Source organism: Pseudoliparis swirei, chromosome 14, assembly GCF_029220125.1.
Source record: "Pseudoliparis swirei isolate HS2019 ecotype Mariana Trench chromosome 14, NWPU_hadal_v1, whole genome shotgun sequence".
In the NCBI taxonomy this organism is placed as follows: Eukaryota; Metazoa; Chordata; class Actinopteri; order Perciformes; family Liparidae; genus Pseudoliparis; species Pseudoliparis swirei.
In genome coordinates this window covers 8,504,422-8,530,319 of record NC_079401.1, presented here as the reverse complement: position 1 = coordinate 8,530,319, position 25,898 = coordinate 8,504,422, and the positions used below count along the sequence as shown (strand labels likewise).

At 44.7% G+C, this 25,898-nt stretch overlaps 3 protein-coding genes across 4 annotated transcripts in view; 1 reads left to right on the top strand and 2 right to left on the bottom strand.

Moving 5' to 3' along the window:
* The window catches only part of filip1l (filamin A interacting protein 1-like), a 78,834-nt gene extending 67,205 nt beyond the window's left edge, over positions 1-11,629 (bottom strand). The window contains exon 1 of one of the 2 annotated variants that reach the window (XM_056431573.1): positions 11,544-11,629. The gene's annotated coding sequence lies outside the window, so the exon portion shown is untranslated. Of the gene's footprint in view, positions 1-1,334; positions 1,690-11,543 lie in introns of those variants that run through there. The other variant, XM_056431572.1, reaches the window with a different exon arrangement.
* Positions 2,840-5,201, bottom strand: LOC130204805 (serotriflin-like). The gene is given in 9 exon segments (XM_056431772.1): positions 2,840-3,016; positions 3,222-3,304; positions 4,111-4,205; positions 4,297-4,439; positions 4,559-4,582; positions 4,585-4,648; positions 4,781-4,899; positions 4,998-5,001; positions 5,139-5,201. Coding segments are annotated over 9 exon segments (771 nt in total). The 3' UTR covers position 2,840.
* Positions 11,630-15,587: 3,958 nt separating the features above from the next.
* On the top strand, positions 15,588-24,899 carry si:dkeyp-34c12.1 (uncharacterized protein LOC570187 homolog). Its single transcript, XM_056431771.1, has 10 exons — positions 15,588-15,764; positions 16,274-16,325; positions 16,420-16,532; positions 16,619-16,717; positions 16,785-16,969; positions 18,399-18,456; positions 18,536-18,598; positions 18,667-19,103; positions 22,690-22,823; positions 24,892-24,899. Exons 1-10 carry the CDS (start codon positions 15,588-15,590, stop codon positions 24,897-24,899), a joined length of 1,326 nt encoding a protein of 441 aa, XP_056287746.1.
* The last annotated feature ends 999 nt before the right edge of the window (positions 24,900-25,898 follow it).

The window sequence follows — 25,898 nt, the reverse complement described above, 5'->3', positions numbered from 1 at the left end:
TAGTATGTGAAATCAGTAATATTACTGTAAATATTACTTATTTGAAATATTCAAAAATATTATGGTATCCCAATTTATTTATTATTTTTGTTTAAAACTACAAGACTGAATAAATCAAGAGAAGATGCAAAGTACTTTTATGTAGACTTCTAGACAACCAGAGGAGTCGCCCCCTAGTGGTCAGTAGAGAGAATGCAGCTTTAGCAAGTGAAGCGCAGGGTTTTTCCTGGGTCAAAATGGGTCTTCGGTGCTCCCAATTTTTTTTTATTACCATCTATTCGTACACGTCGGGCTGTTGAATGAGTGATCAGCTCTGTCAAGTCGCGCACCTTACAGTTGCGTATTGATCAGACAAGAAGACACGCTTATCAACTCCAGTGTTTCCCCGACCATTATAACAGGGTGAAATCTGACCACCCGTCAACACTTCTCGGCTCGCGCCGGCATCGAAGCTCTGCCGTAATGCACGCACACATTCGCGCACACTGTCACGAGCACCCCCCCCCCCCACCCCCCCGTCAACAACTCTTCTCGGCTCGCGCCAGAGCTCCGATGCCGTGATGCGCGCACACCTCAGTGTTACTTTAAGCTTAGGGCACCAACATGGCTAGCGGCACTAGTCCCGCCCCCCTGAAGCTCTAAACTTAGGGGAAACACTGAACTCGATTACTATTGATCCAAACAGAACGAGGGTTCGGCTGTAGCCTACTTGAAACATACTATTGAGAACATATTCGCTGACATGCACGGGATGAACAGTTTTTGTTGTTGTTTTTTTTCATCGCAGACTTTTTTTTGCCTTAGGCGCTCGGGATTTGTCATAGGGGCTCGGGAAAACGGCGTAGGCGCGCGCCCAAATGTTCTCTATGCAGGAAAAACCCTGAATGTGGTTTCACTTTTATTGAATCTATACTGGCTTTTTATATTAAACATCAAGACACTGACTCCTCTTTTCATCCATCTCAAGTACGACCTGTGCTCCATGAAACGTATTTATATGCCGAACCAAAATCATGTATGAAAATGTGATTATTACAAATTAGACTAGCTAGATAAGAAACTAACAAACAATTAAGTAATTATGCAATCCATCTCTCAAAAATAATAATTCTCATTAGATCATTATGGCTGCCCCAAACACAGTGATGTCAACAACTAATTCAGTGAAAGAGCTGCTCCCTGAGTGATGTCATTTCTCTGGATGTAGATCTCGATGCTCCATGATGGTCAACGCAGCTGTTTCACACTGTCTACGCTCTGGGTTCTAAGCTGCTTATCTTATTCTAACTTTTTGTGAAGTCTTGTATCGAAACCAAGCAAAGCAAAGAACTTACTGCCGATGTTTCTGATGTTGCTGGCGCTGTGCGACATGGAGCAGGTGTCGGCCCATCTCTGAGCGTTGGCTGCACCCTCGTCGTTCCAGCTCTGTGGACAGAGCGGCCGTTACTGGACATGCACAGTGGACATCTCCCAGAGCTTTTACTGGATAGTCGTTTGATCTTTGACTAAATGCATGTTGTATCAAGCGGAGCACCAAATCAAATGAATCCACATCAGTGGAGCACACCATGCTCTTTGATATTGGACCGTACCATCTCCAACATGTTGCTAGCTGCCGGGTCAACTCCTCTCCTCAGGGCGTTATGCTTGTTCACAATTTCATTCTGCTCAGCTAGGTCTGAAGAAATAAAAAAGGTTTTGTGAAATGTGAATGTGTATACTTATAATATGAATGATAACATAATGTTTGACTTTCTTTTTTAAACACTCACCTCCCTTCAGGATTGGTTTTCAGAGAGGGGGAGATAAACACAGGTTAGTTTATTGCACACGGCACCAAAAAGGGAAGATAACAATTAATTAAATTCAATTAAAGTCAATTCAATTTCCTATTTCACTTACCAGCGCGGCACAGAAGACCGAGGCAGCGAAGAAGCACAGGAAGGTCAGCGTGTCCGTAGACATGGTTGAGTCCAGGACTGTCACTAAGCTGCGTAGCTCTGATGCCGCGGCTTGACTCGCTTTCTTTTTATTGTGACAGTTTGTTAACATATGATAATTAGAAACATGACATTTACTGAAGAGCTCATCCACTTCACTCCAAAGCTTCAAGTCAAATGTTAGAATAAGGGCCCGAGGCGGCAGGACAACACACCAGAGGGCAGATCAATAACAAAGTTGTATCTCTTCACAGCAAGGTAAACATTCGCAGTTCGCCAACAGATTATTTAAATTATTCCCAAGTCATAGCAACGATTATTTACATGATAAATATTAGCGAGATGTCCGGCAGGGTTCAGACCTCTCTGTTGACATAAGGTGTGGCTACAAGGCACAAAGTGCCGAGGTGCACCCTGGGAGAACACTCTAGGGTTGGGAGCAAGTTTAGTAAACGGGTCGTGTTTCACGTAGATCATTCTAGTGTGCTAAGAAGGTGATAATAACGCTTTGTGAGATACTTTTTAAAGGAACAGTCTAAAATATGGATTTTCCGACATTTCAAGAAGTTGCTGTTCCCTTCCAGGAACTAGTCTGGTGCATAACCCCCAGTGAACAACAACGTGTTGCTCAGTGAGGTCTGGAGATGCTGCTGGGTGTTTGTTGTTACCACCAGAGACAGGCTAGCTGTTTCCATTTGTTCCCACTCTTTATGCTAAGCTATGCTAATCGTAATCAACTATTTAGCGCTCAGATCTGACCTCTGACCCCAGACCAGCACACTAACTGTAACCTATTGGCCGAAATACTGAATATTCATCTATTCATAACATTCAAAGTCGTCGTGGGTTTAATACATAGACTATTTGACCTGTTCAGAAATCAGCAGAGAGACACAATCTTCACACATTAGCATATTTAATTGACTGAGTCAGAGCCCCATGTGATATTGATTTAATCTCAGAGCCGCACTTGCAGGAGGCGGGACACCAGGAGGCCACGTTGCTGTTGGAGCAGCCCCACTGCTGCTTCAGCTGCCCACAGTTACTGTACTGGTCGGTGTAGGCACAGGGGTTGGCTGCAGAGACAGAGAAACATAGAGGCATGACGATGAAGCAGGACATGACCCAGGAGAGCTCCACATCCGTCTATAGACACATCAACGTCAGCAATGTAGCGGACGGAGCTAACTACTTAGCCGCCCTGTTAATGCACTGAACACCTGAATAAGTCTTGAAGAAACTGAGAAGATGAAGTCTTCGTGTTCTGTGTTTGACACTTACTGCACAGTTTGTTGTTGCAGGCGTTGCGGCAGTCACCGCAGGAGGATCCTGATTCGTAGGGGCGAGCATACTGGAGGTTCCCTCTGTAAAATAGGCCAAATACATAATAAACTAGAATGGGCACTCGGTAGAGCGCATACCTTCGCATATCACAAGATTGGTCATTGAATTGTGAACATTTTGCATAGTTGCATCCCAATTGGATATAAATTGACCGCGCTATATGGTAAAAAGAAGATGTTGACCTTTTCATGACCTTGACCATGACCTTTGACCCGATCGATCCCAAAATCTAATCAAATAGTCCCCGGATAATAACCAATCATCCCACGAAATTTCATGCGATTCGGTTTCATACTTTTTTACTTATGCGAATAACACGCATACAAATAAATAAATACACGGCGATCAAAACATTACCTTCCGCATTTTCAATGCGAAGGTAACAAAACTGCAATGCACACATATATATATATATATATGTGTGCATTGCATATATATATATATATATATATATATATATATATATATATATATACATATATATATATATATATATGTGTGCATTGCATATATATATATATATATATATTAGCATCGTGTCCTGAAATGTACAAAAACTAGAGCACTTTTGTTAGAAAAAGAAAATCTTTGACCCCCAAAGACATGAAATAGTGCTCACATATTAGTGCCGTCACTTTATTGAAAGAGTTTAATCGTAAAAATCTGTCAAATAACTTTTCCCTGCAGAAAATTCAGTGCTTTAATATAATTTCTTTCACATTTAATTGAATGATTTTTATCTTAATCAATTTCACGCAACTGACAAACACACATGCATATGTGAATTATTAGCAGTGAAAAGTGCCAGAATATGTGTTGTACTCACGGTGGGCAGTACTGGCAGACGTAGAAGTACTTGTAGTAAGAGTTGGGGCAGTAAGCCATCGCACAGCCAACCTTGTTGGACCGGTACCAGACCAGCTGATTGGAGGACAGGAGAGGAAATCAAATCTCCAGGACCGCATGTGCAAAATACTGAGTGGGTCCATATCAATGGGTCCCCTTGCTGCACCTGTGTGAAGTGTCCCACGACGCCTCCGTTGGTGGACCCCACTCCGTAGCGCCAGTCCTTCACCTCGTCGTACCAGGACTGGACCGCGTCGCTCCACGGGTTCTGAACGCTGGACATGTACAGGTTCTCTCCACAGCCGCTAGCTGCAGAGAGAGAGAGAGAGAGACACCGTTACGCACCATCACGATCATGCACCGTCTCCACATGTCGCTCTATGTGTGGCTCCAATAAGTCTCGTGTCCAAACCAAGCGATGGACTCACTGCTGATCACCCGGTCGCTGCCGGGCTGTGCTTCATGGAGCAGGTGTTGGCCCATCTCTGAGCGTTGGCTGCAGCCTCGTCGTTCCAGCTCTGTGGACAGAGCGGCCGTTACTGGACATGCACAGTGGACCAGGACTGGATACAAATGCATGTTGTATCAGGCCGAGTACTAGATCAAATAAATCCGGAGCACACGATACGCTCTTTGATGTTGGACCGTACCATCTGCAACATGTTGCTCGCAGCCGGCTGAACTCCTCTCCTCAGGGCGTTATGCTGGTTCACTATGGCACTCGGGTTGGTTGCCAATGTGACGAAGTCTGGGGATGAATCCGGGGGTCCTGAATGGATTAAAAGAAACACGATTTTGTGAAGTGTGAATGTGTATGATTATCATATTAATCATAAGATAATAATAATGATCATTTCAAACACTCACCTCCCTTCAGGAATGGTTTTCAGAGAGGGGGAGAGAAATAAAGGTTAGTTTATTGCACATAGGAGCAAAGGCAAAAATGTGAGATGACAATAAAACTCAATATAATTGAGATTAGAGATGTAAATAATGTATTTCACTTACCAGCTTGGCACAGAAGGCCGAAGCAGCGAAGAGGCACAGCAAGGTCAAAGTGTAGGTCGCCATGGTTGTGTCCAGGACTGTTAACCGCCGGGAGCCGCTGGCGCCGCTTATATACGCGGCAACGCGCCGACGTGTGACAGGCCAACATATGGGTCACCTGTTAGATGTCCTTGATAAGTTCTGGAAATGTGCAGGTCTGTGTTGACGGAGCACACGTGTTCAAGATAACTGCGATATCGTCTCCATCATAAATACTGGACATTATCATTCTGCCTTTTTGGGACGCTTAGCTCTGTTCAGCCAGCAGAGGGCGGCATTTTTAGTTTTGGGAGAGGCCCTCTGGAGTGTTTGCGCTCAACAACAATGCACATTTGTTTCGTTATTTTTGACTCCTTTGGTGTGTTTATAAAACTTTTGCGGCCTACAGTGGCCTGAAAGGGCCTAAACACACGCATATTTATCTCAACAGAGTCAACCTTTAACACAATAAAAACAGGATCCAAATAAAGACATACAACATAGAAAAACAAGATGGGTAACGCTTGCATCCTATTTTTCTTCTTATATTTTTTCTTCTTATATTTTCCTCTTTAGTATATTTGAGAACACATTGTTTGCTGCTCATCGGGTCGGCGGCCTGCAGGACAGCGCGTCTCATCTCCTGCCTGAGATGCTGCAACCAGACACCGCTGCTTTAAAGCAACGCGGCCTCTGGATGTTGTGGGGAGATTAGAGAAGTCAGCTGGTCACTTTGTCTGCAGTAATTGCGTCCCAGTATATAAATAATGATATCGGAGTATCAATTCAACTCAATGTCCTCCAAGAAAAGATGCACATCGACTGCTGCAATGCTAAAAACATTAAAAAGTATCAGCATGTACTCATTCATCCACTGGTGCGTTCCCAGTCGGTCCACCCATCTGTGTCGTGGCAGAGGGTCACAGGGTCACAGCGTCCAGCGCACCCTGCCTCTCACTGGAAGATGAACTCAAAGTGTCACAAATAAATCAGAAATGTTGTGATATTTTGGATTATTCCCCAAACTAATTACTGCTGCCCCCGCCCGCCCCCTCCTTTTAGCCTGTAATCCAATCCGTCGTCCGGTATCCGACGAACCCCCGGGCTAAAATTAGGGGTCATCCAAGCCCGTGGACGGTGGAAGCGAGGAGAAGGCGAGAGCTGAGACGTTGGGGAACAAACAAATCAACTCTTCAGAGAATACTAAAATATTATAATTCAATGTGGGCTTTGCTTCCTTACATCTTGTTATCCCTGCAGGCTTCCCCCCCCATCCTAGTTGCCCAGCAACCACCTCAATAAGATGTGCTTCTGTCTTTCCACGAGTCACATGTCTCTCTGAGAGCGTCGCCTTTCTGACGCGTGTCTCAAAGACAATGCTCATCGGCAAAACAACGAGGTGCAAATAAACAAGGTGGATGTTATTTGTTGACTCGGGAATATCTATGAGGGGAAGTGAGGCGGTCTTAATGTCGAGGGTCACATTCAGCTCAGGCTTCGATCACCTGATCGATCGCTTGTGAAGATCGTTCAACCCAGACGTTGCAAGTGATTCTGGTTCGTCTGTTACTGCACATGAAGCACCGCTAGATGAGCATTCAGGAGGAGTTTGCAAAATGTGTCGATAATGTAATAAGATTAATATTAAAAAACCATCAGCGACGGTCACATAAACGCTTTTGAAGACCACGAGCTGCAATGGTACCAAAACCAAGAGGAATATAGTCAGAACTTTAAAAAAGAACAATGGGAAAGTTTAGATAAACAACACATTATCTCAAGACACGTGGTTTGTCCCAATAACCCCAATGTGGGGACATGGAGGATGATAATGCGCTTCTCTGGCATTTTTTATATTCAGCTGCGGTGAAAGAAAAAAAAGGAGTGATGAGAGGATATTTTGAAAATACAAGGACACGTCACTTTCAGGATGAGCTGCCCGAAGCTCATCCCCAACCCTGGAGCCCTGCCGATGAGTCATCCTGGCAGATGGGTGTAACGCACCCTCCTTCACCCTCACCGCCGAGGCCCCGGGCCTCCGATCAAACCACGCCCATTCAGGAGACGTCCCCAAATGTGTCCGGCCTCGTGCGGACTAACGTGAGTGCATTCCCGTTAGCGACGCTCCCGTCCTTCCCTCGTCTGTTCCCGTGGCTCTCGACGTGTCTCTTGAATAAGAGGGTAGCGGAAGGAAATGTTAGTGGAGCAGAGAATAGCCCGATAATTAAATAGCCCGTGTCATTTAGGGAATGGGAAAGCTATGCAAAGCCGCAGCGCCGCGCTAAGCCCTCTCCTCTCAGCTGGGTCCGTTTCCGTAGCGACGGCAAACACAGGGACGGGAAACAACGGGCGATGGAGGGTCCACAGCACGGCTTGCTTGTTTATCCATGTATTTTTTCCGAACGGTGCGTATTTAGCATCAAGCTGCCACCTGTGTCGCTTTATCCAATTATGTCACATATGCCGAGAATTTCACAGCCAGAAGCAGAGGCCATGCATTGGGGGGGGGGGGGGGGGGGGACAAATAGCTCTGAGATGTTCGTTGACTGTAAGGAGTCTGTTGACATGAGGTGTGGCTACAAAGAAAAATTTGCTGGGGTGCACCCTGGGGGAACATGCTACTCTCATGTATCCATTAAAAGGGATTCTCCGAAATTTCAAGAAGTTGCGGTTCCCTTCCAGGAATTAGTCTGATGCATAACCCCCAGTAAACAACAACGTGTTGCACAGTGAGCTCTGCAGATGCTGCTCGGTGCATGTTGTTTCTACCAGACGGAGACGGGCTAGCTGTTTCCATCTGTTTCCACTCTTTATGCTCAGCTACGCTAACAGTAATCGACTGTTTGGCTTCCAAATTTGACCTCTGACCCCACACCAGCACACGAACTGTGACTTATTGGCCAAGAAACTGTATATTCGGATGTGGTGAGTGGTATTTTTCTCAAATAATTCTTTTAAAGTGGACCATCACTCCACCGTGTTGGATGACATGCGGACCAGTCGACAGTGGCGGAGCACTTCATCGGGCACATGATCCCCCTCCATCTCTGCCGCATCATGGAAAGCGTTGGCCCCGTCCAACGGCTCGCAGAGGAATCCGTGTGGTATATTTAACAAAGAACACGGGCACTAAATAAAGTAACGGTCGCAACACACTGACAAATCCGAGCGATGTCGGATGACTGACATTAATAGCGTCGGGAGATTAACCGAACGTTCCACCGAGAAGGGAAAAGCCAGAAATATGGAATCGCTAATTGTTGATTAATTCTACCATCTCCTGCCTCTGACACTCTGAGCTGCGGCGAGGTTCTGCGAAAGCACCGTCCAGCTGGTCTTTTTTTTTCAAAAGCCTCCCCCAACCTCCCCCCCCCCCTCGCTGCACAAACAGATCTCAGTGGACTCATTTTGGCTTCTCCGGGTCACACAGAGAGACATGCGGAGGGCGAGCCGTGTGGGACCCTCGCCCTCTCTCTCTCCGGGTGAGTATATATCGGGCTCTTTTCCCAGAGTGCGAGCGGCTGGTATTCCGTGAGAGAAACAGGACCCTCTGGTTCTGAAGTCACTGTTCCTGCAGCCAAACACAATATGTCGCCCAGTCAACGCCGCTCTCGGACCAGCTGACCCCCCTCCCGACAGAAAGAAATCAGCTCGGAGGTTGTTTTATGGGAGAGGAAATGAATTGAGCCATTTCTTTATTTTTCAGACATCGGGGATTCGCACATTGGGCTTCACTCTCCGGTTCTGAAGGGTTCCATTGATTATGAGAACTGGGGCCTTTTAGTTGGAGACCCAAGTCCATTCGTCCCCATTCTTTGATATTATTATGATTACCTTCGCATTGAAAATGCGGAAGGTAATGTTTTGATCGCCGTGTATTTGTATGCGTGCGTGCGTGTTATTCGCATAAGTCAAAAAGTATTAAACCGAATCGCATGAAATTTGGTTATTATCCGGGGACCATTTGATTAGATTTTGGGATCGATCGGGTCAAAGGTCACGGTCAAGGTCATGAAAAAGGTCAAAATCTTCTTGAATCGCATGAAATTTGGTGGGATGATTGGTTATTATCCGGGGACCATTTGATTAGATTTTGGGACCGATCGGGTCAAAGGTCAATGGAAAGGTCATGGAAAGGTCAAAATATTCTTTTTACCAAATTTATATATTTATATTTATATCCAATTGGCATGCAAATAATGCCAACATGTTCATAATTCAATGCCCAATCCTGTGATATGCGAAGCTATGCGCTCTACCGAGTGCCCGTTCTAGTTATTGTTGTATTAGTCTTCTTTATAGTGCCACTGAGATTTAAAATCTCTGAGTCCTTGACACTTTTTCTGCCCTAGTCTCTTAACAATCATCATCATTGAACTTTTATTTCAGTATTTTCAATATAATAAAATACATAGACCTACAAATTACTTATACATAGATAGCTGTACCAATGTCTCCACAGCTGGGACTGGAACATTTAGAACATTTAAAAAAAACGATAACATGTCTTCCTCTGGTCACAAGCTCACAACAACCGATCTCATCAACTCAGGGGGAGGCGGCTCGGGAATTCTTATTACCCCCTGATCCAAAAAATGTAAAGTGACACTTTATGGAGAGCTCCGGCGTCCTGCCCAAGGACACTTCAGCAGGCCTTTGGTTGTTACGAGAGGAATGACAGTTACGACCGTCTCTGTTTTTGTGGAGCGAGCTGTGAAGATATGCTGCGATATGAGAGCAATAAACCGTGGGAAAGTTCTGCTCATCACTGGAAGCATAGAGAAAAAACGTCCGGCAACTCCCCGGAGGATGAAGAAAAAGGGTAAATCAAGATTTCCTTTGATTCGTGATACACACACACACCACCAAGTTCTCCTTATTAATGCATCAACGCCCTTAGATGAGGCGTTCAGGGCCACGCCTTCTAATCCGACCGGCTCAAGGTGCCAGGGGATTCTTTGATGATCTCAAAATACGGCGGCGTGAGAGTTGTATTCATTTGAATGTTATTTGGAGGTTAAATTGCTCCTGAATGCCGACGCATCCCCCGTCATGTTTAACGCCCGTAGTTACGACCGTAGACGTCACGCGTCGACCTTTGGTGACCCCCCCGCCCCCTCGTTGCCGTTCCCTCTAAACCCGCCGATCACTCCGTTGGGTCATCCCCCGCCTCGCCGCGATACACATTGGAGCAGATGAACCCGTCACTTGGAGTCGCATGCCGAACGCCGAGCCTTTTAAAGCCACGTATTTAGCCACAACAGGGAGGTTTTGTGTGCCACGGAGGCTTCGACACCTGTTGGGTCATGTTGACGAGTCCAGGGACAAATGACCACGCGGCATCTTTAAATTGCTACTTTTTTTGGTCTAATGAACAGCCCAAAACCCAAATATATGACGTGTAGAAAAAGTGACTATGAATGCAACTAGAAGCTTCATTTATTCATGATGATGAGCTAACTAACCCTTGATGATGAGCTATGCTAACCCTTTCTTTTTCCCATGCTGACACAACACACCATCACCCTCTGGATGTCAGAGCACCAAAAGAAATGCAAAATAACAACGTCTGAGTTTCACAATTGAACGCTCTCCTCTCCCGCTGCCCCTGAATGCTTTTCCAAACTGAGACATGAGCGCAGGCCTCGTAACTTGACCCCCCCCCCCCCCCCCGCCTCCCCGCACGCTCCCTTTGGAAGCTACCGGCGGAGTCCACACTCGGGACGGCATCGAACGCACGGGAGCGGGCGGATCATCGCCGCGGCTTTGATGCGGCGGGCGGATTGACCACATGTGTGTCACCCCCCCCCCCCTATCGGGTTCACAGCCGTCAGCAAGTAGTCTTGGAAATCAAATCGCTGATGAACCGCGAGTGAATCTCTTTTTCATCAACAATGCACGGCGGCGTGCGCAAGTTACACATGCACTTTGTTCTTTACATCTTTTGTCTTCCCAAACAAATAGATCCCACTCAATTCGAGCAGATTGAATCCAGTACGATTAAAATGAGACCCCCCTCTTCTGGTGGATAATCTCTATATCTGGATAATTAGCAACAACCTTGCAGAAAAGATGCAGATTACATCGTGTTGTGTGAATCCACTCGACATGTCAAAGGCAAACTGCATGTTTACAAAATAAAACAATAATAACATAACCCCCCCCCCCGCAAATAAAATTAATGATATGCATAATTAATGAATAGTATGAATATAAAATAATAGTTATGTCATTCACAAACTGCTGACTAACCTTCACCACACAGATGCAACCTTTTGCCTTTTTGCCCCGATATGAAAGATGAATAGTGGTGTGTCTATAACACACACACACACACACACACACATAGACATACACACACCTCCCAAAGCAAAGCTCCAGCCTTACCTCTCACGGTGCAGCTGTAGCCCGCTGTGCCTCTGCAGTGCCGCCGGCGGCGTCTTGGACCTGCGATGGAGCGCTTTCCTCCTCCTCCTCCGCGTGAGCGAGGGCTCGGCCGCTGTCGTACAATCCAGGTGGTCAGCGAGGCGGAAGAGAAGAAGAGGAGCCTGTACTGACTGACCGGGGGGAGCTGCTGTGGGTGTGTGTGTGTGTGTGGCTGGGGGCTGTGAGGACAGACGCGTGTGTTTGTGTGTGTGTGTGTGTGTGTGTTAGAAAGAGAGAGCAGAGGGGAGAGAGACACGACCTGCCATGCAGATATCAGCCCGGTTGCAGTTAAATTTAACCCCCCCCCCCCCTTCTGACACCTTGAGCCCACGGCTGCTCTCCAACTCTCACACACACACACACACAGCTCTGACGACACCATATGGCCCTTGACAGAAGACTGAGCCCTTGGGAGTCTGTGACGGTCCCCTTGGACAAACAGAGCGAGGACATTGGGGGCAGGGGGGGGGGGGCAATATTTATTTATTTTTTCGGGTGTTGGTGGGAAAATAATAGGAGGGAAAAAAAAACCAAAACTGCTACATCATGCATCCTGCACTGTTTGGATGCAATATGACGAGTCGCATAAGATATATATTTTTTCATCCCTCTCCCTCCTTCTTCATCGTCGAAAACCTAACGCCTGCATTACCCACAATGCAACGCAAGATGTTTATGACTTGGCAGATATCCACTCCCTCGTAGCTTTAGTGAAATCACTTGAGGCCATGTAACACGACTCCCTCCGACGCGTAAGACGTCTTTGAGTTCCCCTTTAACTACTCTTTTTTTTTTTTTTTTTTGGGTGGGGTTGCACCAAATATACGTAGCTGGCATTTTAAGTGCTGAGCGCTGCACCGGTTAAGAGGCTGCGTCGCTCTGTGATGTAGTCAGAGAGTCAGAGTGCTGAGTCACAGCCTCCTTCCCTCTCTGGGAGGAGGACGATGGTCTTTGTTGAGCTTCAGAAGCCACGCAGAGCTCAAACCTTTACATCCAAGGATTTTGTTTTTACTCAGTCAATGTGGAGTGCATTATAAATATTATTTTCTGTACTGTTAACTCCCCTTTGGTGGGAGTTGTTGCACTCAAAGAGATTCAGTTTGCTGTTGATGAAAAGAATTTAAAAAGCTGCAACTAGCCGACGTTTTGGGGACTTTTGCTGCGAAAATGACAGAAATTCTGATTCCTTTGTGAAAATCAATCAATTGACAAACTGTGTTCGGCTCTATTGATCTCTGGTTTTCAGCTGCTCCTTCCAATTCTTGATTTTGCAATTAAACATGTCTCCCATTAATCATTTCTCAGTTTATTATGGATCAAATGAGTGAAATGATTAAGCAAAGGAGAAAACAATGTGAGATGTTTTGTTTAGCAAATGGAGTGACTCGGCTGTTTCTAAACAGACATTTTGCCTTCAAGTTACAAAAATAAATATTCTGTACATTTGCAAAAGCTCAAATAATAATCTGGAAAACAAAACAAAAGCCCACAAAGAAAATATAACAGCGACAAATGGTGGACGAGGGTTTGCAACTCTGTGTAGCGATATTTATGAAACCGTTGTTTACAGCTGAAATATTTAAAAGCTACGTGAAGTATGCATGTTATGAAATGTCATATCTGGTGTAATCAACATGCACTTTAAAAACCTTGAGCGGATCACATACTTTATATATTTAGGAGCATTTCAAAGTAACCAGGTGGGTCCAAAAGGTAAAGAAAAGGCCTTTATCTTGCAGTCAAACTTCAAAATAAAAGCGTACGTAATCCGGTTCTGTGCGTGAAACAATTGACATTATTAAAAAGACAGAGATTATATAAACGATGACATCATCTCTCCGTTTTTGTCACAGCAGATAACCATTGTCCAGTCGTCTCTTAGCGAAGTCTGCACACCTGTCTCTGCCTCAAATCCACAGCCACCAGCAGGCTGTTTGACCTTTGACCTTTCCGACCTGCCCGCTGCCAGTCCAATGTGTCTGAGCGGCTGCTAATGGGCTTCTGGGACACTTCACTCGGCAGCGGGGAGCTTTTTTTTTATGGCACACAATGGCCACCGTCGAGCGAGCGGCGCTCTAAGTGACGTGCGAGAGGATTTTGATCCGGCGCTCGTGTGCCAACATGAAAAAGCTCCATTGTCCCTTGATTTTGAAGTGCCGATGCGAATGTTTGCTCGTTATCCGTCCAGCTCTCCAATGACATCGTGCATTTTCAATGTGTTTCAAGTTTTTTAGAATCAACGTGTCTTCCATTACAGCTCAGATTGGTCGGTAGCTGCACATTTCTGGGTTTCAGGGGAGACACGACAAGGGGAAACAGTTTATCTCATGATATCTGACATGTTGAAATACACTGTGCAAAATAGTTATTCTGTTTGTATACATAATATTCAGTTCTTGTGGATTCTGTTTTTTTCTTCTATTTATAATTTATTTTAATACAAATAATAAGTTATTTGTTTTAATTATTTTCTTTCGTGTTTATTATTTATATTAATATAAATAATAAATAATTTGTTTTAATTATTGTCTTTACTGTTTATTATTTATATTAATATAAATAATAAATAATTTGTTTAAATTCTTTTCTTTACTGTTTATTATATATATTAATATAAATATGTTTTTATGTTTTTATTTTATACTATGTCTCTTTACCTGCTGCTGTAATCCTGCACATTTCCGCCACTGCGGGGCTAATAAAGGATTCTCTTCTCTTATCCAAGAGAATGAGGCATTATTTTAATCACCGACACTGTGTTCAGTCACAGAGGACCCCCCGCTGAACATTTCCTCCCCGTGAAACAACACACACCCGGTAGAAAGAGACACTTACACCGGAGAGGAATTGTCGGTATGAAGAAGATGTGAAAAGTCATTTTGATTCTTGATTTTTATTGAGGAATGATTTGTTAGCTGCAACATAAACCACGCACATGTTTTCCACTCGCTCGATGCCAAGGCGGTGTCACAGCGCACCAATTTATCTCACACACTCCCCGACATCGTCCTCCTCTCCCTCGGCATTATGGGAGCAGGCCTGTTTAAAAGCAGAGGTATTTACGACTCAGCACTCTCCTCTCGAGTTCCTGGAGCTCCGTGAACACGTGGGGCCGGCAGTGAGACAGGTTAAAGATAGACGGGTTCGGTTGGCTATCTGGACATTTTGTATCGGGGTCCATCTGTCTGTCTGTCTGTCTGCACACCTGTCCGTCTGTCTGTCTGTCTGCACACCTGTTTATCTATCTATCTGTCTCTCTGCACACCTGTATATCTGTATGTCTGTCTGCACACCTATCTGTCTATCTGTCTGTCTGCACACCTGTTTATCTATATATGTCTATCTGCACACCTCTATATCTGTCTATCTGTCTGCACACCTGTCGATATATCTATCTGTCTTTCTGTACACCTGCCTGACTTTCTATCTATATATCTATCCATCTGTACACCTGCCTGTCTGTCTGTCTGCCAGTGAATATTTTTTTGTGCAGAGTAACAATCACTGTATAATGTGTCAGATGATGTCACTGTGTAATTAAAGTATAATAGTTGCCTCTAAAATGCATTAAAAGTATGAAATAACACAAAATGCAAGTACAGCACTTAGTTGCTTTTCACTATTGTCGTCAGCGATTTTATTAAATGTTTTATTTAAAGATGTTCATATGTGTTATGTGCACAACAGTAACAGCAGTAGTAGCGGTCTGTGGAAATTATTAATTATTCACTGTGTGTATATATATATTTAAGTTATATTATAAGTGTTAATACATAAATAATTGAACTTTTCCTGCACTTTTTGGACATGATATAAAGAAGAAACGTGTCAACAGCCTCTCGCTGCTGAACTTCAAGACTATGTCGCCCTCTGCTGGCCAAAGGGCGCAATCAGTCAATTTGAGCCACAGGTGAAAACAATAATGCACTGATTAGTAAGAACACAGCGACTCAAACAAAAGGGAGGAGGAGGAGGAGGAAAAGAACCTGAACCTGCACCTTCAACATGGCAGACCGAGTTTTAGAGATCATGAGAGAAGGTCGCGCGTCGTCGAGCTTCATCCCGTCGGGCCGACAGCTCCCCCGGACTCCTCCTCTGAGGAGCGTCAGGAAACGGCTGGATTTCTCCAGCGAGGATTCAAACCAGGAGCGCGAGGAGCCCCAGCAGAGGGCGCCGCTGCACGTGCGTTACGTCACTGCACATTGTTACCTTCGCATTGAAAATGCCGGAAGGTTATGTTTTGATCGCCGTGTATTTATTTAGTTATTTGTATGCGTGTTGTTTGCAAAACTCAAAAAGTATTGAACCGAATCGCATGAAATTTGGTGGGATGATTGTTTATTATCCGGGGACCAGTTGATTAGATTTTGGGATCGATCGGGTCAAAGGTCATGAACAGGTTAAATCTTCTTGAATCACATGGAATTTGGTGGGATGATTGGTTATTATCCGGGGACCAATTGATTAGATTTTGGGATCAATCAGGTCAAAGGTCATGGAAAGGTCAAAATCTTTTTTTTACCATAGCACGATACATTTTTGTCCAATTGGCATGCAACTAATGCCAAAATGTTCATAATTCAATGCCCAATCTTGTGATATGTGAAGGTATGCGCTCTACTGAGTGCCCGTTCTAGTTTCATTCATGTATTTGAGTTGTACTTGACCACATCTGTTCTCCTCCTCATTAGACTGAAGGGGACGACCGAAGCCCAATGTCGGATTTGTTGGTGATCAAACCAGGTGCCACATGAACACCTGGTGACCTTGTATGACCCGCTGCTCTACGGAGAACGACCGACCCCATGCGTTGACCTCCATGTTCTCCCTCCAACAGAACCAGAGGACCCCGGCGCCATGCTGAGGGGGATGACCGGCTACCAGCTGACCCAGACGGACTCTGAGTTCCTGGAAAACATGAGGGTGGAGAAACTCCTTAAAAAACTGCAGGTATTTATTCTGCTGCCGCACGATTGCAGTCGTTGTTGCTCAGTGTTTTTATGGAGCGGCTCTGGTTATCTGTTGACCGTCCTCAGGGAGATCTGGAGGAGCTGCAGAGGTTGTCCGTGAAGGAAACGGCGTCGTTGGATGTGGCGTTGGCCTCCAGTCAGAAGGCACAAGCCGGACTCCAAAAGGTGAGTTTGAATGACTGAATAAGATCACAAGCGGGATATAAAACATGGCGCCCGTGTTCCCCTTCAGCTCCCCTCCTGTGAAGACCTCACCGAGTGGGTGAAGGCGGCCCGGGAGACGACCTCGCCCTCCGCCGAGGTCGCGCACATCGACGCCAAGTCTCTCCTTGCCACGTTGACGAGAAACGACGTTGGAAGAGCCGCGGAGGTGAAGAGGGCGGAGCTCGGCCGGCTGGAGAAGATGGTGGCGAACAAGTCAGTAACGTCCCTGAAGGAGGTCAACGCCTCATTTAAAACAAAATGTTATTGACTTAAGTCTATTTCCAACTTTAAAATGACCATCCACAATAATTGTCGAAAAGATATATATATATATATATTAGGGCTGTGAAACGATTACAATTTTTAATCGGGTTAATCACAGGTTTTTGTGGATTAATCATGATTAATCACATATTACCGATATTCTCGGTATATTTTGTGAGAACATAGAGATTTATGACAAAAGACGGATATATACATTTATACATTCTTCTATACAATGGTGCTGCAACTCAGCAGTTATTTAGCAGTTTTCTTCCATATGGAACATTAATACATCTTCATCCTAAACAGAATGTTTAACCCTCCTGTTACCATTCGGGTCAATTTGACCCCGTTTAATGTCGGTGTTCTTTGGGGTCAATTTAACCCCAGGCTGTTTTTCACTGTCAAACATATAAGAAATATCAACTTTTTTATTTATTTAAAGGGCTATTTAGGTAGTCAACAAACAAACATAAAGTACCTCACACTTAAACTTGGGAAGCAATATTAATTCTAATAATTTTCTGGAGGTTTTAATTGCTGGGGTCAAATTGACCCTGAGGGTAAAATATGTTGGTAACAGGAGGGTTAAACAGAACATTTTTCTCGTTTGTCAACCATTAACTCCACCATGATACAATCTAAAGGCCTCTAGTCTTCCTCTAGCAGCTGCTGAGGCAAACTGACTGTGTGGGTTTTCTTCATGAACTGGGCCGTGATGAAAGGAACGGCGGGGACACCGCTGCAAAGCTGAAACCTCACCGGCCCGGACAGGTGGACAGATTGACAAGTGACTTTTTTTTGACTCGGTCCCGATGCGCGCGCACGGAGCTCTGTGATCGATAAGTGTTAACGCAACGCGAAGAGACAAATGACATGCTGCTGTGGAGATACGATCAACAACAGACGTTTAGTTTAATAAAAGAACAAAGACGTGCTCTAGAGAACATGTCAGGGGGCGGGCCAATCTTTTTAATGTCATGCGATCTACCAACACTACGCCGCGATCGACTGGCAGGTCGCGATCGACGTGTTGAGACCCTGATCTACAGGGAGTAGAAGTCGTCACAAGGTTTCCGTAGGTGAACCTGCGGAAGGATCATTACCGATGACCAGACCGTCTGCATGAGAGCGGACAGAGTTCAGATTGAAGTGGTGTATTGGAAGCTCATTTTGCAAGTGACTTTTTTTTCGTCCCGACGACCAACAACAGACGGATTGGAAGCTCATTCTGCGCATGCGTTAAATGCGTAAAAAAAAAAACTAGTTAAACCTGTAATTGAATTAACTGAGTTAACGCGTTATTTTTCACAGCACTAATATATATGTAATTTTGTGTGAGGTAAAATACTAACATGGAGTCGTTTTTCAAACTTAGGAGGAAGAAAGAGGCTCAAGTGAAAGGAGAGCTAGAAAAACAAGTCGCCCTCCAGCAGGTAAGAGAGGCTCCGATTTTTTTTATTTTTTTTCCCTTGCGAGGTTATTTTGTATATAATCTTTTTGTTTTGCTTCCAGCTGGATATCCAGGGATTAATGATCCTGTTATCGGACCTGACATCTGAACTTGGCCAACAAGAGGTGAGCATCTGCTCTGGTTTCTGGTGTCGAGGATGTTCCGTTCTCTAAAAGGAGTCGCCGCTTCACAGGAACTCTACAAAGCTCTTGAAATGCAGATCGAAGCACCGGACATCCCACGAGAAGAAGATGCGGCCGCTTCAGAGACGCAGCAAGCCGCCAAAAGACGAGCGAAGCGGGGCGCGAAGGGACGAGCGAAAGCTCTCGGGGAAACCGAGGAGGTGAAAGACGCAGGTAAACCGACGAGGAGCAAACTCGGGGACAGTCGGACCGGAGGGAGAGACGTGAAGGAGGATGGAGAGAAGACGGATCTGAAGTCTGGAGCTGCTGCTGATGAGGAGGAGGAGAGGGCCAAAGGGCCTCGGCAGGAGTCTGCGAGAGGGAGTAGAAGGCCTCCTGACCCCGGGGAGCAGCAGGAGGCTCCTCTGCAGGGCAGGAATCGAGCTGCAGGAGAGGAGGAGGCGCAGTCCCCTGTCCTGAGGAGATCCAAGAGGATAGCCAGCAGGAGGTGAACTGTTCCGTGGCTATTAATGTGACGCTGTGTTCGATGGCTCGTTTAAAATTAATTCAGCAACTCTAAACAAACGGTTGGGATTAAAAAATGTTTTAGAAGTAGTAGTTTTTTTTAAAGAATCTGCCCTTTTTTAATTAATATAAAACTTACCTTTCATAAGTGTTGTTGCATGATGAGGCTTACTGTGTACAATAAACTGAAAAAATACGACAAATTCATTATTTAACTGTTCCTAAAGTGAAGGGGTCAAAGGTCGTGGTTTAAAGCTCGTCGGGAGCACGAAGCCCAAACCCCTGACAACTGGAAATAAATGTGACGTTTAATAGGAACAAAGAGTCCGCGCCACAAATGGCTTTCTGTAGATTAGTAATCACGACTCTGGATTGGTACTCTGAGATTATGAAACCATTTCATCGCCTCGTCTCCTCCAGTTTGAAATGCGTCCTGGCAGAATCGCTGCAATTGTGCGTTCCGTCTCCCGTGAGGCCGCAGAGGGGCAACATGGCGCTGACGGCGGGAATGTTTCTCAAGGCACCTCCTGGAGTTACTAATTAAGCTCACGGTCAGATATGAAGTGCTAAACCTCTTTCAGGCTGACTGTAATCCCCCAGAACCTCTGGCGGGAGTTCCCCCTCCTCCATGGACCCGTGCATGATCGGAGATGTCGGTCTGATGGTGGGCGACCCGGCCAAGAGCAAAGTAACACGACCACAGGGCTGGACCCGTGGCGCCGCATCCTGCCATTCGGTTTTAAACCAATGAAGTCAAACTAATTGCGAGCGATGAGTTTATTCGAGGACGGGCTTAATCTCGGGTCGTTTCCTCTGCTCCGCTTTGCCAAACCTGGAGCCCTGAACCGCTTCTCGGAAATCGAGGCGTTGGGAACTTTGCCTCGACTGGGTCGGTTTCAGAAATGAGATCTTGTTTACGGAAGGGGTCCAAGAAATTATGGGTCGGGTCTTTTCTCATTGTGGCTGGATGAACTTCCCCTGGTGGCACGTGTCTAAACATTGCATAGATGTACTGCATAGATCAGTAGCCTTGTTTACTATATTACAGGCAATAATTGAAAATATTAGCTTTTTATGGTGTACAATATTAGCTTGAATGTAATGCCATTATGTACAAAAACAAACTAATTGGTGCTTCTACAGCTCCTTTATTAATTGTACCAGTACAACTTGTTGCATGGGTGCGCTTACTGAGAGCCACCACTAGAGGGCGCTGCTACGAATGTTAACCATCTACTGCACTCTAAATCTTAACCTTCTTCCTCGCCTTTATTTCTATACTTTATTTCAATTGTTAAATATTTTAATGACATATTTCTGCAGAATCATATGCGATGAACTGGGTATAACTTCATTTTGAGGTCTTTATCCAATTTTACAAAGCAATTTGACTTAACACCTTTAAATTTCTATCTTACTATTAGATGGAAACGGTGTTTTTAACGCTACCATTTTTAGACGTCGTGTAATTTGTTTTGAGTGAAAGAAAAATCTATTCGAAAAAATAATAACTTCAAATAAGAGAGGAGATAAGAAGCTGTATGTTTAAATATAACTTCAAATGCACGCGTTGCTTATTTTCACCCATATCTCTTACAAAATCACAATGCTTTGTTCTTGCCACCCACACAAAATGTAGAACTTTAACTTAAGGAGTGCGTTTCTAGATGTGTGATTTTGGGCTTTGATTAACATTCTCTCTGATGTTGAGGGTCCTTGAAAGGATGAAGACATGTCGTATTCTTGACGAGGACGAGGCTGGAAGACGTTGACCGCATCGTCTCGAGAGTGCACTTCACGGGAGGATGCTCCTCTTCAACGTGGTTTTAAAATAGAGCTTTAATCCTTTGAGTGACGTGTTTGACCCACATTGTCTCCAACTATCATAGAGTGGATCTTTAGGAGGAGAAAGCATACGTCAGGGTCAATGTGTCCCCCGTGTAAACGACGATGTCGTCTTCTGCATCCGTGGCGAGCTTTATTCGTGGGAGACGTGAGCACCTGGATGCCACCGTGTCTGGTGGTCGGCATGAGGCTCCCAGTGTCCCCCGACCGACACTCGGCTTTAGAACCGCTCGATGAAAAATGCTCTAAATACCAGTCGCCCAAAGATGGAGGAAACACACACACACAACTGTAGTCAATTAGTCTCATGTAACCGACTCGGGTTCACTTCAAACTGCTGAGCAGGAATTCTCACACGCACAGTCGCTCTCATTGTGTGTTTTTAATTAATTTCTAACGACTTAAAATTACTAACAAGTGGCAATAGCAATTGTTTAAACTACATGGAGCCAATCAGGTCATTGGAAACGCACCTAAACAAATACAATCCAAAGCGTTGGCACATTTGGCATCTGCTGCTTTATTGGGGCTAAAGAAGCCTTTTTTAATCTGGAATGGAGCAGCGACATGACTCTCGTTGACGGCAGAGGGCTTCTCCCGTAACGCTCTCCTCACCATCGCTTTGCTCTCTGGAGTTTGGACACGTCTCACTTCTTCGTCCTCCAGTGTCACTTAGAATATTGCAATGAAATAAAGGAATTCACCTTTGCTGGGTGGAGGGGAGACACACCCAACCCCCCTTCTCTATCTGTCCTCTGCACCGCTGACCCCAGTACGTATTATAAATGAGAATCTGTGTTTGTGTGAAGACTGCCTTGATTGATTACCGTGACCCAGCTGTGTCCCCGAGGGGCAGACTGAGCTGAGAAACAACCTGTCAAAATGTGGAATTTTACCGAAAACCACGACTCATGACGCAAAAGTGTCGGCATTATGAGATCTCGAGGCTTGTGTGAACGTTTGCGTGTCCTTAAATGTTTTGGGTTTAGACATTAGAGCGTAATCGCGGGTCAGAAAGTGCTCTAGTGTCTTTCGAGAGAGAAAACGGCGCTCAAAAATAACTGACACAAGATGTTCGACGTTTTGATCCGTCGATGTTGTATAAAGAGTGAAGATTGTAAGACGTATGGCAACAGCCCGGAAATCTTCGGAGACCTGAACAATGATTCCATAAAAACTGTGCTAGCCATGAAAACAAGTCCAATAGGACAGATACACTCCATCCTTTTGTTAACGTTTGAAACTTCAAATCATTCCTCTACCTTTAAAGTACGGCGAGTCACCGCGGCCACGAAGATGAGCGCTTTCTTTTCCCGAAACTCTGAACTTTTCATTCAAGTGAATGGGACCATTTCTCGCCGTCCGTTGGGGCTCAGCGCCGCTCCGATCTCTGAGAAGAGTCATTTCCACACGATTCCTGATCACGTTTTGATGTATTTTTACGTATCTGCGAGGTACGCTGTGATACGAGTAGAGGTCCAAATTATTTTCCCCATAGACTTTGCGAATTTTTCCGCCGTTTTTCCGAGAAACGGCCGTGCTCTATGTGCATAGCCACACGGAATTACAGTCGGTAATCAGCACCAGATGTTCTAAACGAAATAACCAATGCAAGAGGGAGGGTGAAACCCTCTTACTCGGTCGCTTTTACAATACATGTTAAGGGGAACTGTTGTATTTGTTTTTCCTGCCTGTATGTCTTTAAGTAAAGTCTTTTTTTGCAGCCTTGTTTCAGATTTGGCGCCCGTGAACTCGGAAAAACCTCCATCGCCGGGTTCTCAGCAGCGACCTCATCCTCGGCCGACGGTCTCTGTGGGTGCGATCTCCACGGAGCCAACAACAACGCAGAGGGCCAACGGTAATCTAGTGCCTTCCTTTCCTTGGTGGCCCCTGGCTGCGCTCGTGTTATCAGACACTCCTATTGGCCGACGACGATTCCCCTATTTATTTATTTATTTATTTGTATGTGTTATTCGCAAAACTCAAAGGTCAAGGTCAAAGGTCATGAACAGGTCAAAATCTTTTGAGAACTCAAAAAAGTTGAAACGAATCGCATGAAATTTGGTGGGATGATTAGTTATTATCCGGGGACCAGTTGATTAGATTACATTTTTGTCCAATTGGCATGCAACTAATGCCAAAATGTTCATAATTCAATGCCCAATCTTGTGATATGCGAAGGTATGCGCTCTACCGAGTGCCCGTTCTAGTTGTTTATGTAATACGATAGTGGTATATTTTGAGGTTGTATTTGGAGGACCTGTTGCTCTGCAGATATCCAAAAGCTTCCTGCTCTTCATAAGCGATGAAATCGGGACGATGAAGCACGTTTTAACGGCCATATAAAGAGGAATGTGGCGTCATGAGAAGATCAAACATGAAACGGACGATAACTTTCTTCCCACTCGTTTTATTTTACGAAATCTAACCAACGAAATAATAACAAATATGAGGGACAGACTTCATTTTCGTGAGCTGATACTTAAACGAAGAAGCACTCCTCGCTTCCAGGGTCTCCAAATAAACTACAACTGCCTTTTAAAGGTTGTAATACATCAACTAACTAGAATGGGCACTCGGTAGAGCGCATACCTTCGCATATCACAAGATTGGGCATTGAATTATGAACATTTTGGCATTAGTTGCATGCCAATTGGACAAAAATGTATCGTGCTATGGTAAAAAAAAGATGTTGACCTTTCCATGACCTTGACCTTGACCTTTGACCCGATTGATCCCAAAATCTAATCAAATGGTCCCCGGATAATAACCAATCATCCCACCAAATTCCATGTGATTCAAGAAGATTTGACCTGTTCATGACCTTTGACCTTGACCTTTGACCCGATCGATCCCAAAATATAATCAACTGGTCCCCGGATAATAAACAATCATCCCACCAAATTTCATGCGATTCGGTTCAATACTTTTTGAGTTTTGCGAATAACACGCATATAAATAAATAAATAAATAAATAAATACACGGCGATCAAAACATAACCTTCCGGCATTTTCAATGCGAAGGTAATCAGGCTCAAACTACCTTTAGGCACATGGGCGTGATGTCTACCAGGAGGCTTCCTCTCTTTTGGAGGCCGTTGCTACACACATCCTCACTCAGGGGTCCGTTTACTCTGCTGCCCAGAGGAATGCCGGGAATTGTTTGCCCTGTCTGCTTCAACTTGTGCTCCTTCTCGCCAGCTTAGTTGTGTTCTTTCTGGATGCACACACACACACACACACACACACACACACACACACACACACATATGTATTCTTTTATTCTGCCAGTTGATATTTGCCTCTGTGTTTTATGTAGCACAGTGGCTCTGGTGTTGTGTCTGCAGCCAGTTGGTCTTCACGGTGTGTGTGTGTGTGTGTGACAGACAGAATCTGGGATCAACATTATTATTTTTTTGGTGCTGGCGATCGCCGCGCTGTGATCTGGTTGGCGCGTCGTTAAAAAGCGAGCTTGTTTTTTTAAGATATTAATGCAAATATTGAGCCAAGTGCAGAAATAAAATAGGGCTTCGTGGGCTTCGTCTGACGCGAGCAGCGAGGAATTCGGCTTTTTCGGGGGTTTTACACGCACTCCAAAGGTATTTCTGTTCGACATCACGCTCCAGCACTTGACAAATGTTCTCTAAAAACACATGACAATTCTCTCTAATGATACTTTCCACTGTTGCACAACTCAAATACCTGTAGCTTGGTCAAAGTGTGTGACGCGCACATTTACCCGTGAAGGAGGTGGCTGTAAATTCTCCCCCAACGACAGCATGACCTCTAGCATCGATGGAGGGGAAAGGAATCCATCATTTATGGGAAAACAGCTCTGACAGCCATGGATCATGGAAAAGAGACATCATTCTGTCTCTTTGTCTCCTTTTTTTTAAACTCATATGTCCATACCTCTGTACCTCCAGTTGCATGAATGTCAGACGGCCGCCCGCTCCTGCAGAATATGAGCTGGTTAGGAAATCCTCATATTGTAGTGACTTCATTGAAATGTATTTATTTCTGTACCATATTTATCTGTTTTTAAATGTTAGTGTGACCGAGCATTGACTCGTAAATCAGGTAAATCGGCAAATGTTTTATCTTCATTAGTTTATTGCACTAACATGTGAGTCGAGCTCCATAACAGAGAACACTCAAGTACAAGTAGAAACAATAGTAGAAACAGGGCCATACGTTTTCACTCAGAATGTATGATTAATGAAGCAACGCCTTTATACTAATATGCTGGTAACATATTGGTCTTATTTGGAGCCATATTAAGTGTATTAGAAAATGCAGAGTTTAATATTTGTATGGTGTTTGATCATTACTCGATCCCCTGGACGTGACTCTTTACTTCCACTCCCAGAGGAACTGCTGTTAAACTCGTATTCATCTTCTGTTTAATGCCATCTACATCATTTCATAATTGCATTGGAAAATAAATAGTATGCGGGTGAAATAATCTCATCTCTGTGTTGAAGCCGTCACTTCTCGCTGGGTTAAAATCCCCTCACTCTATTCATCACATTCATTAGATTAGTATACCTGACTTATTAAACCAAGTTATTATATACAATAACTGGAGCAGTCGGCTCGAGTGGACCCGAAAATATGTTTTATAGCAGCCTCATATCACACCTGCATGAACGCACAACCACACGTGGTTAATACACCGTCAAAATAAATAACACACTTTCTCATGTAGCGAGCGTGAAGTCGATGTTTATTTTATGTTTCACTGGCAACAGGAACAGCTGGCACCTGGGTGAAAGTCCTGTGTTTGTTTGACCAGTCCCACACACACACTCAGTGGACTTTTCCAGCGCGTTCCACTCTTTATTTCACCAGTCAACGTTCACTTGCAGCCGCTTGTTGTGCTTGTCGCTTTTGCTCCGACCGAATTCAAAGACGTCGACATTCCACGTGTCTG